Genomic DNA, 15,145 nt, shown 5'->3' on the forward strand with positions numbered 1-15,145 from the left:
AATTGAAGAGAAAAGGATGTTCCCGTCAATCAGAAAGCATGCTGAGCTCACAGGTGGTCATTCAAGGCTTCAGCGCATGAGGTAGTCTTCTGATACACTATTTCTGATCATCCAAACAGACCGGCAATAACAGGAACTGTTGTTTTCTTTTGTTTCCTCTAATACATAGAAACTAAGTAGTCACTTCAGCACCAGCTTCCTGAAAAGCTGCTCCTGTTCTTAAGATTCAGTGCTGCTGAGCAGAAGGGAGCAGGCTTTATACATCCTTGGGGGAGGCGGAGACACTTTCTTGGCTCCACGAGAGAGCCAACTCTCTCTCTCCATGAGACAGAATTTTCAGTGGGTCTATGAAAATACCTGTCCTAGTTATGAAAGAATTTTTACATTCTGTTCAATTGTGTTGTTTTAGTACCTATTTTGACCAGGAATTCCTGTCAGAGCTCAGCCAAGGAATAGCTAAACTCTTGTGTTCAGAAACTTTCTGAGGTTTCCAATATTTTTGCTGATCTTTGAGAATTTTTACCCCAATTTTGAATATTGAATTAGATAAGATGGGGGTCAACTTCCAGGATCTTCAGTTATCTTCATTTTATCTTAACATAAAAGCAATTTGTAATTGATTCTTCACACGTTGTTTTATTTTATATTAGGCCACAAGTTGTCCTGTTTATTGTTGTTGTTCATTCACCTTCTTGTAATGTGCTCTACCTTTGGCTTCTTGGCTTTTGCCTACCTAATGGCTCACAATGAGCTTTGCTGCTTTCTCCACCACACCTCTAAGTATTGGCAGGCCCAAGGGCTTTGTCCTTGAAACTGTCCTCCCTCTGCATCAGTTTCCCAAGTGACCTCACCACTTTCTATAGCTTTCGGTAACTCAGGAATCCCTGATTCTGAGCTCTGGAGCTCTGCTTTGGGGGTTGAGACTACATTTTAGTGTTGTGTGAACCTTGAAACTTGGCATTAAACTATATTGTGTATTTGACCAGTAACTAGCTGCTCTGTGTTTGATGTGTTGTAGGAAGAGCTCGTCTGTGGAGGTGGACACCCACAGCGAAAGCACTACATCATCTGAGGGTGCCACTCGTACCCTGCTCATCCATGGTCCCGTTGAGCTCAAGAAAGGCTGGAGGAGGAAGAAGTGGCAGCTTTTCTTGTACAGCGATTTATTACTGATGTCTAATACCAAGTAGGTGTACCATGTTTGGTGCTCTTGTGATTCTCCAAAAAATTGCATTCCCATTAACCCTTACTATACGAAAACATTACATTTTTTCCCTTTTGTGTTTGCCAATGCTTGAATCCTTCATTCCATGAGTACTTCTGGAGGTCTTGTTTTGTGTCATGTCCCTGCAGCAAATACAATTGCCAATGTGACAGGCCAATGTCTCTCCTGCCTGGGACTTACAAATGGCAAAATAAGAGGGGGAATGATAATGATTAGTGCTGCTGATAGAAGGTGGATAGGGGGCTGTGCGGAGAGGGTGGGAACGTGTTAGAGAGGAATAGTCTAGGAGGGCTTCTCTGAGGTGGAGCATTAAAACCAAATCTATGAGAAGAGAAGCAGCCACATTCCCAGACAATGTGCCTGAGCCGTCGAGGCTGAGGGACTTGCAGGCCTACGTGGGTACAATCTGACCCCTCAGAGAGAGGGGCTCAGGGAAGCCTGATTTGACTAGAGCCCAGAGCATAGGCCATGCTATCAGATATGATACTATGCTCAGGGGTCTAGTCACACAGGGTCTTCACAGGCCATGGTAAAAAAGTGGAAATATTTTGCCAAAGGATTTTTAACTAGGGGACTGACCAAATCTGATTTATATTTCTAGCAAATTTTTCTGACTGTTGCTAGATAATAGATGGATGGGTAAGCAAGAGTGGAAGCAGGGAGAGTAGTTAGGGGAGGCCATAGTCCTGATGGATGGTATCAGGGCTTTATCTTAGCAGTTTAGTAAAAAGGAAAGATGGAGCAGGTTAACCCGGGTGGCTCAGGGGTTTATCTTTGCCTTTAGCTCAGGGCGTGATCCTGGAGACCCAGGATTGAGTCCCACATCAGGCTCTCTGCAGGGAGCCTGCTTCTCTCTCTGCCTGTGTCTCTACTTCTCTCTCTACTCTCTGTGTTTCTCATGAATAAATACATAAATCTTTAAAAAAAAAAAAGATGGAGCAGATAGATGGAATCTAGGAGAAAGAATCGACTGTGTGCACTTTCCTCTCAACCCTGAACACAAATGCATCGAATATCCAGTCTAGAACATGATGATTGCTCAATAAACGTCTGGGAGCAGTTCATGGAAGGTCACCTGTTTACTTACTCCATCTCTGTTTGCATTATTCACAAAACATGGAAGACAAAGAACACTCCCACAAACAAAATATCAAGAAGCTATGGTCTTGCGAAAAAACTAACTCCCTCTTTTTTTTACTGCTTTCACCCTAGATCCCAGTTATGCCATGTCATAGGTAAGACATGCTAGTAATAATTTGGCAAAATGCTATACTCATCTGAGTTACATTAATAGTAATTTATCAGGGGCTTACTACATGTCAGATACTATGCTAAAAAACTTTATGTACCTAATTTTGTCCAACCTTACAACGACCCTGTGAGATGGGAGTATTTTTATATTGGAGAACCTTGATGCTCAGAGGTCTAATGGATCTGCCCAGGTTACCATATTAGTAATGGACAGAGTCTACATTTGAAATCAGGTCTATTTATTTCAAAGCACAGGCTTTTATTCACTATGTGGTGCTACCATTTCTATTCTCTCTTTTTTCCTGAATTTCATACAACATTCCATGAACACCTAGATTCTTTCACTATTGAAAGCAACCCTTCCTTTACATTGAGTGAACAACTAACTCCAGTCTGCTTGGTAACAAATAGATCAGAACGCTTAGCGAATTGAAAAATGAAGGAAATATAGCTATCAAAAAATCAGAGGCAAAGATAGTAGTAAAATATATTTGAGACTAGGGAAATTGGCCATAGATGTAACTTCGAAGGTGGTGATGTCATAAGGAGGCCAAAGAGAAAAAGAATGTCCAGGCCTTGGCATGAGGTCCATATGAAAGACTCTCTTCCTCTTGATAGAGGCCCATGTCATTATTTTAAAAATGCAGACTAGTTACCATTCTCTTTATTTAACCAAAGTGAGTATGGGAGACCAAAATATGCGGGATGCATGCTGGGAACCACACTAGGAACATCACAGATGCCTCACCCACCTGGGTTTCTCAGTGATTGAGCATCTGCCTTTGGCTCACGTCGTGATCCCTGGGTCCTGGGATCGTGTCCCACATCAGGTTCCCCACAGGGAGTCTGCTTCACCCTCTGCCTATGTCTCTGCCTTTCTCTGTGTATCTCTCATGCATAAAGAAAATTTTTCTCACAGCACTCCAAGGCCCATATTTTTTATCATCAACAGGCTGCAGAGATGAAAATGGGGACAGAGGAAGTCTCAGAAATGGTCCAGTCATACATAGGGAAATCATGCAAGAGATTCCAACCCAGGCCTGCCTTCATCACAAGGCCATGTTCTTCCTCACATACCATGTTGTACCCTTCCATCCTTAGCCCAAGAGACATGCTAACAAATAGCAAACTCATTTCCTGGTTGTTAGGACCTTGCAGACCACTCATATTCAATTTGTAAGGGGAATATGTTCTTCTTTTTTTTTTCATCTTTGTAAGTATTATAGCCTTTAGGGAGAGGAGAAGACTTTCCTTTTCTTACCAGAACTATTTCTTGTCCTGGGTGCTGCCTACCTCTCAGCGGGTTTTACAGAGCCTACGATATTCTGCTAAAAAGATTTTTATATAAAGATAGTGTTGTTTTTCCACTAGAGAGTTGCCTCTATTGAAGGGCTGAATTTTTATTTCGAATAGTTCATTAAGACAAAACAAGTTGAACATTTTTCATCTTTCACATATTGCTTTTGAGATATGTCCTTATGTCTACTCAAGGGTTTTTATATGACAAAATCTTTATCAATTTATTTGTTAATGTTCTTTGAAAGGGACTCAGTTCCCAAAAGTTTATCTTATATACTTTATATTATACATTGGTAATATTAGAAAATGTAAGTGATCACAGGCATTTGAGTTTCATATTTAAGCCAAGGTCTTTGATATAGAGAGAACACAGATTTTAGAATTCCGAGTTCGAGATATCATCATGGTCAGGTTCTGGTGAGAGCTCTTTTTCTGCTTGCACGTGGCTGCCTTCTCACTGTGTGCCCCAAGGCATTACCTCAATGCATGTATGTACACACATACAGATCTCTCCCACTTCTCACAAGACCATCCATCTTACTGGATTAGGACCTTACCTTGATGATCCCATTTAAACTTAATTACCTTCAAAAGCTCTATCTCCAAACATGATGATATTGGCAGAGAGGGCTTTATGGTAAGAAGGCAGGAAAGCAGTGGGAGGGAGACACCATTTCATCCATAGCAGTAGCAGGCAGCACTTAATGCCTGCCACAATCTTTAGAAAACTACTATGAGATCATTCCCATAGTAAATATTTGGGTATATTTATGATCACTGTTAATATGAAAAAATTTACCTTTTCTTCTAGAAGGAAAAACTAAAAAGAAATAGCCCCTGAAGTAACCAACATATTTAATCCCTGTCATGCCTTGGTCTTACATGGAGGAATCAATACCCTCAATCAATCTATTCAAATGAATAATCTGAGTTTAGTGCCTAATTTTTCCAATTAGCAATAAAAAGGGGGTAGGGTGACCCAGGTTCCATTTTACCTCAGCTCACCCTCAGGCTTCAGCTGGAGACTCTCTCATCTTTAGGTTGACACTACAGAATTTAACAGAAGTTGAATAAATAGTTGATTAATTTCTACCAATTTTTCGGTCAGAATTAGTGAATTTTGGCTTGTGTGTAACAATGAGGGGAATTAAATGTTTGTTTCTTCACAAAGAAATTCTATTTCTCTAGTTGTACAAGATGTTAATAATAGTGAAAATTGTTTGGGGATTTTTGTCACTTCTTTCATACACTAGAAAGTTGTGTTCGCAAGAATTGAAGTCAAATGGAACCTTCCTTATCACTTTTGATATTCATTAGAATGCTAAATAAGTTATTTTTCAAATAAAAATTACTTTAAAAATTAAAGTACTTTAAAGTACTTTAAAAATTGAAATAAAAATTATTTTATTTTTAAGAACAGTATCTACTTGGGGCCCTTGGGTGACTCAGTGGTTGAGTGTCTGCCTTTGGCTTAGGTCATGATCCCGGGGTCCTGGGATCAAGTCCCCCACCAGGCTCCCCAGAGGGAGCCTGCTTTTCCCTCTGCCTATGTCTTTGCCTTCTCTCTCTGTGTGTGTCTCTCATGAATAAATAAATGAAATCTTTAAAAAAGAGAGAATAGTATCTATTTGATAAAATATTAAGGTATTTGTACTAGTAGAGACCCGTGAATAATTTAGAAAAAGGGACTGAACTTAGATCTCACCCTTTTTAAACATCACATTCCTCATCATTAGTTATTAAGGAATGTAGAAATGAAATAAAAAATGAATTTAATTTGGTCAAAAGATGAAGATGACTATTAACTCACTGTCGGTGAAATGACGAATAGTTACAGAATAGACTATGACCCCTTCTCCCAACATTTGTAAGAGAATGCCTCTATCTTGGAACAGAGGAAATCTCCCTAGAATCCTGCAAAACTCCACAGTTCACTGGGGCTTACCTTCTGGCATAAAGATTAAGGTAGTGGAAAGCAAGAAGGACATCATGTTAATACAACTATAATAAATGACTATTTTTAGAAATAAAAACTGCAGTTCTCCTCCTCTTCTTCTTGAGTCAGTTTACAGTAGATTAACACTTTCTAATTTCTGCTGAGATAATCCAATTGGGTCAGTGATTGAGAGTAAAGAAACACAGTAAGACATTAGAAGAATCTATTGAAGTATAAAGCTTTGTTGTACACGTTGTAAATATTTCCAAGCTAGCAACTGGTTTTATTGATATAATGCCTTGAGATTTATCCTCTCACTCCCAGTGTAAATCCCACGAGAAAGCCTGATGGCTCTGGGGACAGAAATGAGGATGAGGGTAGGAAAGATGAAAAGGTTACTTCACGGTCAAGTGGTTACAAACATGGGCTTAGGAGTTAGGCTGTCTGGGTTCAAACCCTGTCTCCTGCATTTGACAATTTATTTAAACTTTCTGTGAGTTTCCTTATTTGTAAAATGGAGCTAATAGAGACCATCTAGTGTAGTTGCTTGAGGATTAAATTTTTTATATTTATATTTATAAAATATTTAGAACAGAGCTTGGCATATGATAAGTGTTCAAAACGTTGTAGGAGAGTAGAAACCACACACTGGGCTCTAGGAAAATTCCTTGGTTCAACTAATCCTGGTGCCTTATTGAACTAAGGTTATTGGATGGATTTTTCCAGGTCAATGTATTTGGAAGTTTCCACACAGGATCTTAGGGGTCTGTATATACACAGATACCTATATTAGAAAGAAAAAAATGTGTAAGAACAAGCAGATACCTGTCTATCATTCCCCTTGGCCATATATTTTTGACGTGACAATGCCTTTGGAATTACTATCTAGAAAAATGATTTTATCTGTTAATTGACTATGTTCCATAAAAATCTTCAAGCACAGAGATACAGGCACTTGGGTGTAATGTTGAAATAAAAAAATGTGGAAAGATGTTGGTATCCATCATATTTATATTCATTGTGTCCTAAGTTTGAATCTAGATTATCCTTCAAGTGGGCTTCCTAAAAGATTTTTTTTATTTCATAAATCCCACTGAAGAGTTTAGCTCTAATTGTTCCATGAATCAGTGGAGCCATAGGGATTTTTGCACATGAGGTGGCTTTCATCTCAGTTTAGTTCAGTGTTTTCCACATGTGTTTCTGAATAGTAAGGAGTTCCAGAGTGGAGGATCCAAGTTCCCCAGGCATTCCTTATAGGACTTGTAACTATTTAAATCTCAAGCCCACCTGCGAGTCAAAGTTATGAATTAACCAAATTAATCAATTAATCAGCCAAAATAAAACAATGGTGGTTTTCATCTTTGAGGTCAAAGAGGATTAGGCAGAAATTATCAAAAACCCATTTCACCCCTTCTTACTCCTCAGAGAAACGGGAAGTATCCATGACTTACATATAAGACCTCCGGACCACTGATCTTGGATTGATTGATGGACAGATGGATGGATGGATGGATGGATGATTTTTCAGTTGGGCTCAGTCTGTAGGCTAACAATTTTTTTGTTTTAGCCAGAATCTAAGGGAAAATGGTATGGACAAAATTTTAAGAAGGGAAATTGAAAATAACCTATGCTTCAAAGGCTAGAAAATATTTTGTAAATTAACGTTGAAAGTAACTTTTAAATCTTTCTGATCCAAGCTTATGTTTTTGTTTCGATTTCATCTGTCTTCCTCACACTCTTGAAAAGATTATTTATTTATTTATTTATCTATTTATTTATTTATTTATTTATTTTAGAGAGAGAGTAAACATGAGTGGGGGGCAGGGCAGAGGGAGCGAGGAATCCGACTCATTGAATGGGGAGCCCTACACAGGGGCATGATCTCAAGAGCCTGAGGTCGTGGCCCAAGCCAAAACCAAGAGTTGGATGCTTAACTGACAGAGCCACCCAGGTGCCCCTGGTTTGTCTCTCTTAAGAAAAAAAAAAAGCATATAACTGTTTTTATAAGTCATGTATCAGGTACCTTTCTTCAGCCCCTCAAACACTTTTTGAAGTATGCAAGTCATAAATGAATAATTAACTGCAATATTAGCCATAAAAATTATCTGTAATAAGTAACAAATCCAGCAATAGAAAATGAATGAATGGTTTTCCTACAAAGCTCTAAAATATACAGTGGTTACTCAATACTCACCATTCAAAAATATGGCTATTTGCTGCCTTTAGAGGAAGTGTTTTCAGGTTTCCAAGCCAGAGTTTGCTCAACACACACATTGCAAAGGCCCATCTAACCATTTTCTGTGTGTGCACAGAGGGTAATAGAGATGCGGGAGACATGATTTGCCCTGGAGCAGTGAGAACTGGTCTCTAAAGAGCACAGCTGCTCCCATAACATTTTTGAAATGAACTAACAGAGGTCTTGTTTGGGATCTTTCTAGGTATAAGAAAAACTTTAAGATAAAAAAGAAAATACCACTGAACACCATGTGGATTGCCAACTGCATGGATACAGTGGGAGATGCCAACATCCGTTCTGGGAGGTCCTTTGTGTTGGGCTGGCCCACGGTGAACTTCGTGGCCACCTTCAGGTAAGACCGATGCCTTGGTGTCCTGTATCTACATGGCTTGAAAAGGATAACATTGTAATCTATTGTCTACCAAGCTGGTGACTCACTTCTTGACCTCCCATGACACTTGTTTTGCCTTGTACTCTGCGTAAGAAGGTGCTTATATCCACAAGGAAACAAGTAGATAATGTATAGTGGGAACTACTGGAGTAATTTCCTTCGGTTTTGATCAATGGTTTTTCAAATTTTGTTGTCTTACCTTTATGATGACCTGCGAGATTTTGGTGGAGTGGGGTGAGGAGAAGAAAGCAGTGTGTTAAGTGCAACTGCGTAAAACAGGAATGAGGCTTGGGGTGTGGATGTTTCAAACAGAGATGCAAGTGTGGCATGATCCCTGTAAACTCAGAGGTGTCTGCTCAGGATATCCAGGGTCGAGAGCCACATTCCCATCCTCATGTCAGCCTAAGAATGTGTCTTACACAACTAAACTCTACTCAATGGAATCAAATGAATAATCTGAGTTTAGTGCCTCAATGGAATCATATTTTGTTTCAGATCGTTACCAACTAAGATAATCTGTACACAGCAATTCAGGCAACCTAGTATTCAATGGCATGATCAATTTATTTGTATAATTACATACTGTTGTTAAGGGAATTAACTTGGGAGTGTAAAAGCAATTTCTCAAATTTAATGGGACCCTTTAATAGTACTTGCTCAAGAAATCTATTCCGGTGATTTAAACATGCAGATACCTCCTGGGAATCAGAGGGCAGGATCTTGGAGAGGAGACCTTGAACCTCACTCTGTTGTAGTTGTCCCAAAAGAAAGAAAGAAAGAAAGAAAGAAAGAAAGAAAGAAAGAAAGAAAGAAAGAAGAAACCAAGTTTTTATCAACAATATACAAAATGTGGTACAGGAGCTAGGGACAGGAGGGAAGGGAGAGTGACTGCTTAATAGACACATGTTTGCTTTGGGGTGATAAACATGTTCAGTCACGATCGTTGCACAGAACGATGAATATAGTAAAGGTCACTAATGGTCAATTTTCTTTTATGTGTAATTTACCACAATAAAAAAGAATGCTGGTAAGTGATAAGTCCACGTGTGAATGAGCCTTAAGACATTTGCAACTTTGGATATTAAATGCTGTGAAAATTTTAGCAGAGAAAATATTAATCTTTAGTAATTTTGCATCAGGGGATTGATCTTTCTCAGAAGATCACAGTGATGAAGAATAAGGTTTTTAGGAACTAATTTAACATATTACAATCTGCCATATGCATAAGGAAATAAAACTATTACAGGTGTTTTTTTCCAAAAAAGATATTCTTGTTTCTGAGCCAAGACAGTTCCATCAAATTGCTAAATTTCTTAAATGTGATTTAATTTGAATGGTAATATTCTTTATATCTGAATAGCCCTTGCAGCTGCAGGAACACTCTGAGCTATAATTTAACCCCTTTCCAGTTCTGGAAACTAAATATCAGAGTGGTTAACAACATGCCCGTGATCTCATAGCTTGCATCACATAGTCACAATTAAGTTTTCAGATTTGAAATCAACTTTTCTCCCTCTTTAGGATCTACTTCCCATTGCTTTAATACCACTCACAGAAGAGTGGAGTCCATCAAAACCACTCTAAGGGGAGTACAATTTACACATCCACATCCCTTAACAACTGGCTGCTCATATTTTTAGTCTGGAGTGGTGATCTTAATATGTTAGTAGGAGTATCGTACGTTCCTCAATTTTTTTCTTCTCATTTTTTAAATTGCAGCTCTTCAGAACAAAAGGAAAAATGGCGTTCTTACCTTCAAAGGTATTTTGTCAGTGTAATATTATAAGTCTTTAACCCATGATGAAAAAAATGTAGATCTCTTCAAAGCAGTGCCCCCAAACTATGTTCCCTCCCCTTAGTACGAATTGTTACACTATCCTCCAATGATTTCTTATTTAATTGTACCCTGCCCATTACTACAAATAACCTGCTGTCCTTTACATCCATATATTGCTTTTTTTTTTATGAAATTCTGGTTATTACTCTCATCTTCCCCCACTTTCCAACCTCATGATTATAGCTAACATTATTCTCAAAACATATATTAAATTTCCATAAGTGCAGTTTACCCTACCAAGTAATGCTCAAAGCAACTTCTCATTCCTACATTTGAAGGTGCTAGTATGACCTCCGGTCTAGGCAGGAAAGCTTTGGTGCCTGGATCTGCTGGTCAAATCTCACATGACAAGAGTGATCTATTGTTTTCCTAGTCACAGCTTATTTTCCTGAAATATTTTTGCATGTTTCCTTCCAACCCCCAATTTTTTTTTTGCTGAGCTTATTTATATGCATTTAAAAATAACGAAGTATGTTGAAAATATGATCAACATAAATTGATTTGAAAGTAAGGTAATTTATCCTACTCTCTTTTGGGTTACTATTGAATTGGATTAGGTACATCATGCTAGCCAAAGAGAAGGAGCAGCCAAAAAGCATTCCCCTCAAAATCTTCACTGAGAACATCAAGAACTGTGCCTGTGTAAGTATTTTTAAGACCAACAATTAAATTCTGAGTTCCTAATTCTGACTGAATGAAAAAATGGGATAGAGGTGGAGACACAGAGAGGGAGGAAGCAGTGAGTTGGGGAGAGAGGAAGGAGAGAGCAAAAGGTAGGAAGAGAGAGAGAATATTTAGAAAAGTGCCATGAGGAAAAATGTATTTTCCCCCTCTCCATGTACTTCTTTATAGACCTAAAAACTGTGTCCTAGGTAACATGAAGCAAGAGGAATACATACTACAGTGCTTAAGCAAGGAAAGAGTATTGGATGTTATGTGTCTATGACATTTCTCTGGATCCTTCTAATTGCTTATAGTGGCTTGTAATACAGTGATTTAGAAGGAACCATCATTTTTTCCAAGGGCTACCACTTACATACAGAATGGTCTGGATTGTCTCCACAGTCCTTTTTCCCCTCCAGATATTTTATTTAGTATAACTATAAACTCAGAGAAAAGTTGTAAATATAAAAGTAATACAAAAAACACCCCGTATACTCTTTATCCAGATTCATCTATTGGTAACACTTTATTCCATTTGCTTTATCATTTATTTTCTTTCTCTGTGTCTATTACATGTATGTGTATACATATGTTTGAGGGTCATACATATACTATAGCCCTTTTTCCTTAAACCTAAGTATTTCTTAAGAATAAAGATATTCTACAGTTATCACCTTTAGTGAATTTAACCTTGGCGTAATACTTTACTCTGCCATTCCCATTCTCATTTTGTCGGTTGACCTCAATAATGTCTCCTTTCTAGTACAGGATCCACTTAAGGATCAGGTGTTTTATTGAGTAGTTATGTCAAATGCAGAGGAGTTTCAAAAAGTCTTTTGTTCCAAGGAATATCAGGATTGAATTGAACTAAGAGGGATGACACTTTTAAGGGATCAGCATATTTCTATTTCAATTTCTTTATACTGTGGGGAGGAAAAAATCAAACCAATTGGCCCAGTTTTGTGTGTAAAATTTGATTTCTGAAATTGTAGTACAGTAACCAAGACATTTACAGTGATGAACAAGATACTTTGGGTATCTTTAAATGGTATTTTTTGTGGTTGTTGTTATAGTTCGAAGTAGCTCTAGATCACACAAAACAGCATTTGAAGGTGGAACAAAAAAGGTATTCCTGGCTAAAGCAAAAGCCATGCAAATAGTTTGATCTGTTGTTAAGTGCCAGCTAGATGCACTGCATGAAGGAGAGAGAATTCTCTAGCAGCAGAGCACATTCTTGTCTCTGCCTTTGATATCAATTGTGGCAGTGGTTTACATTCAGAACTTTCCTTGGAAAATTACCTTGAGATTTTTAAAAATCAACTTTATTGAGGTATAGTTTTGGTGAAATAAACATTTCTGATGTTCTTCACCCATTCTTAAAGATCCAAGTTTCCCACTGCACTGTTTCACTTCATCCTAGAAAGATGATTCTTAGCATTCCCTGTGCAGAACTGCTGCAAACAGATTTACTTAATTTCTTTTATCTGAATATGGCTTTATTTCACACTGACTCTTGAAGGATATTTTTGGGGGTGTAGAATTTTGTTTGCAAATTTTTTTCCTTTTAGTCCTTTAGAGATGTTCCAGTCTTTTGGTCTTGATGCTTTCTGATGAGTAGTCTGTGATTAAACATTAATCCTCAGTAGGTGATTTGTCATTTTTTTCTCTAGCCGCTTTCAAGTTTTCTCTTTATTTTTGGTTTTTAGCAGAGTGGCTATGAAGTTCCTAAGCATGGTTGTCTTTGAATCTGTCCTATTTGACATATTCTGAATTTCTTGAATTTGTAAATTTATGTCTTCACCAAATTTGGGAAATTTTAATCATTATTTCATCAAATATTTCCTTCCTCATTATTTCTCTTTCTCTCCTCCTGACAGTTCCATTCTTTCCATATCAGACACTTTCACATTGTTCAGAGATCCCTCAGGCTCTGTAATTTTTTTTTCAATCTTTTCCCCCCTTTTCTTCTTCACACTGGATAATTTCTAGTATCTATTTTCAAATCACTGACTTCTTTTCATCATCTCCATTATGCAATGTAGCCTAGTCAATAAATTTTTTAAAAATATTTTTCAAAAAAAATAAATAAATAAAAATATTTTTCCGATAAAAATTTCTATGTTAAATATTTTTCCTCTCAAATAAGGAAAAGTCATTAATACTTCTTATTTCTATACTATGATGCCTCTATTTTTGTTTAATGTGAACATATTTTCATTTGTATCATTGAGCATTATTGTAATAGCTGTGTTTGGCTAATAGTCTAAGCATCGAGATCATCTCAGGTGTGGCTTCAGCTCTTGAAAATTGATCTCATTTTCCTGGTTCTTCATATATTAAGTAACAGTTTTGACTCATGAACATAACCTAAGTTTTCTTTTTCTTTTGAATTATTTCAAAAAATTGTTTATTTTTCTGAAGTTATTTGTTTAGAGAGAGTTCTATCTAATGGAATTTGTCTGTTGGGAGAACCTACAACATGCAGGAAAATATACATACATCCCTTAAATTACTATTTGAATTGCTATTTGAATGATTATTGAATTACTTTGGGACCATCTGTGATATCAAGCAATTGCATTCAATTCATAAGAAGAAAAATACAATGAAAGGACAAGGAGTGATTTATGAAAGAGTTTCTTTTAACTTTGCTTTTAATATTTTCAAGGCCTGTGGGTGTCCACTTGTGCTGTTTCTTCTTTATGCACTGTTTCCCGAAGGACACAGGCCCCATTGCCTAAACATGTTATAAAAACTGTATGCATAGTAAATGTTCTGGTTACATATTCTCTTATATGACTTTCGTAATTTTTGTAATTCAGATAGTTTGTAATTCAGATAGTCTTATAGATCCATCTCAGATTGCTATTAACCCCTTTCAGAAAATTTTCTTTAAACTTTTCCTAGTTGTATGGAGCAGTTTCTCAATGTATGGTCTGATAGAGAGGTATTAGAAGTACCTACTTGCTGGCAGAGTTGTGAATGGAACATCAACTTCTAACATTTCCAGTCTCATTTCCTAGATTCATCAGTCTTAACAGATTGCAACAATGGAAGTCTTAGTTAACCATGATGCCTGACAAAGAAAATATGGACTAAATAGTAGTTTTTAAAAAGTGTCTTTCATAGCCAGTTCTTACCTGATTTTACTGAAACCGACTATGTAATTACAAAGGAACTAAGCCAAAAAAAAAAAAAAACCCAGAAACAAACAAACAAAGGAACTAAGCCATACTATACAAACACAACTCAGTAAGAGAGGAAAGTATCTAGTGCCTTCCTTTAATACTATCCCCCTCCCACCATTTTGGAAATAGCCTTATGGAGCTGAGGGTCACCCCATGTGCCCTCTTAGAATTCTCAATTTTTCTCTTCCTTGCTTCAGCTGCTGTATTTTGTATGCCACAAATTCTTGGAGGGAAATATATGTTTTACTGACATGTTTCCTACTAGCTTCATGTTATATAAAAAAATGAAATTATAATTAAGGGTTCGTGTTCTACACGTGCTTTACTTTGTCATTACCTGGAAACAAGCTTTACTTTTGGAGTATGGATAATAATTTGACAATTATTTGGTCACATGCTTTAAATTTTAAAAAAATTGTAGCAATTTTTCTTATTTATTTTTTACAGTCCGTAACTGTAACAGTGACAAATTCCGACACAGCAAATGACACTATCAACATGTTACTAACAATGCTGGGAATAACCGTAAGTTGCCTACTATCTATTTTTAGTTTACGAACCAACTTTGACTTTTGAGTTTTGTGAGTGTGTGTGTGTGTGTGTGTGTGTGTGTGTGTGTGTGTGTAGGTGTTGTGCACCTCCCATCATAAGACAGCTGATTATTGTGGATAACATACTCATATTTTTCCTTCCAACTTTAGAAATTGAAGGCAGCGAAGCTATATTATTAGCTTATACATGAGTGCTATTCTTATATTCCCATTTGAAATTTTCTGCAAATTCAAAGTTATAGCCTAAAATTGGACTATAATTTTAGAGTGCTAATAACAATATGCAGTTTACTGTATATATTTTAAATACAGACAATAAAGATGTTTCTAAGTTTCTTTTTTATTGTTGTTTCTAAATTTCTAAATATTTCCTCCTCTATTGGACTCTTCTTTCTGTGTTTTCAATTCTGATACGTCTCCATCCCTATTGACCCTAGTTATCACACAAGGAAGGACTCAATCCGTTTAATGAATCCTAAATTACATGTTCTGTTGTACATTTTGACATAAAGACTACATGGCTACAAGCTACCTCCTTTTGATGCAGATCCTGAGGATGAAGCAGCTC

At 37.1% G+C, this 15,145-nt stretch overlaps 1 protein-coding gene across 1 annotated transcript in view; it reads left to right on the forward strand.

Moving 5' to 3' along the window:
• LOC140598715 (rho GTPase-activating protein 20-like) overlaps nucleotides 1-15,145 on the forward strand; it is a 32,058-nt gene continuing 16,913 nt past the window's right edge. The window contains exons 1-6 of the mRNA XM_072757241.1: nucleotides 1-81; nucleotides 1,019-1,186; nucleotides 8,150-8,299; nucleotides 10,058-10,099; nucleotides 10,733-10,817; nucleotides 14,474-14,551. Of these exons, the coding sequence (XP_072613342.1) occupies nucleotides 17-81; nucleotides 1,019-1,186; nucleotides 8,150-8,299; nucleotides 10,058-10,099; nucleotides 10,733-10,817; nucleotides 14,474-14,551 (588 nt within the window). The 5' untranslated portion in view covers nucleotides 1-16. The remainder of the gene's footprint in view (nucleotides 82-1,018; nucleotides 1,187-8,149; nucleotides 8,300-10,057; nucleotides 10,100-10,732; nucleotides 10,818-14,473; nucleotides 14,552-15,145) is intronic.

This window comes from Vulpes vulpes, chromosome 4 (assembly GCF_048418805.1).
Source record: "Vulpes vulpes isolate BD-2025 chromosome 4, VulVul3, whole genome shotgun sequence".
Lineage (NCBI taxonomy): Eukaryota > Metazoa > Chordata > Mammalia > Carnivora > Canidae > Vulpes > Vulpes vulpes.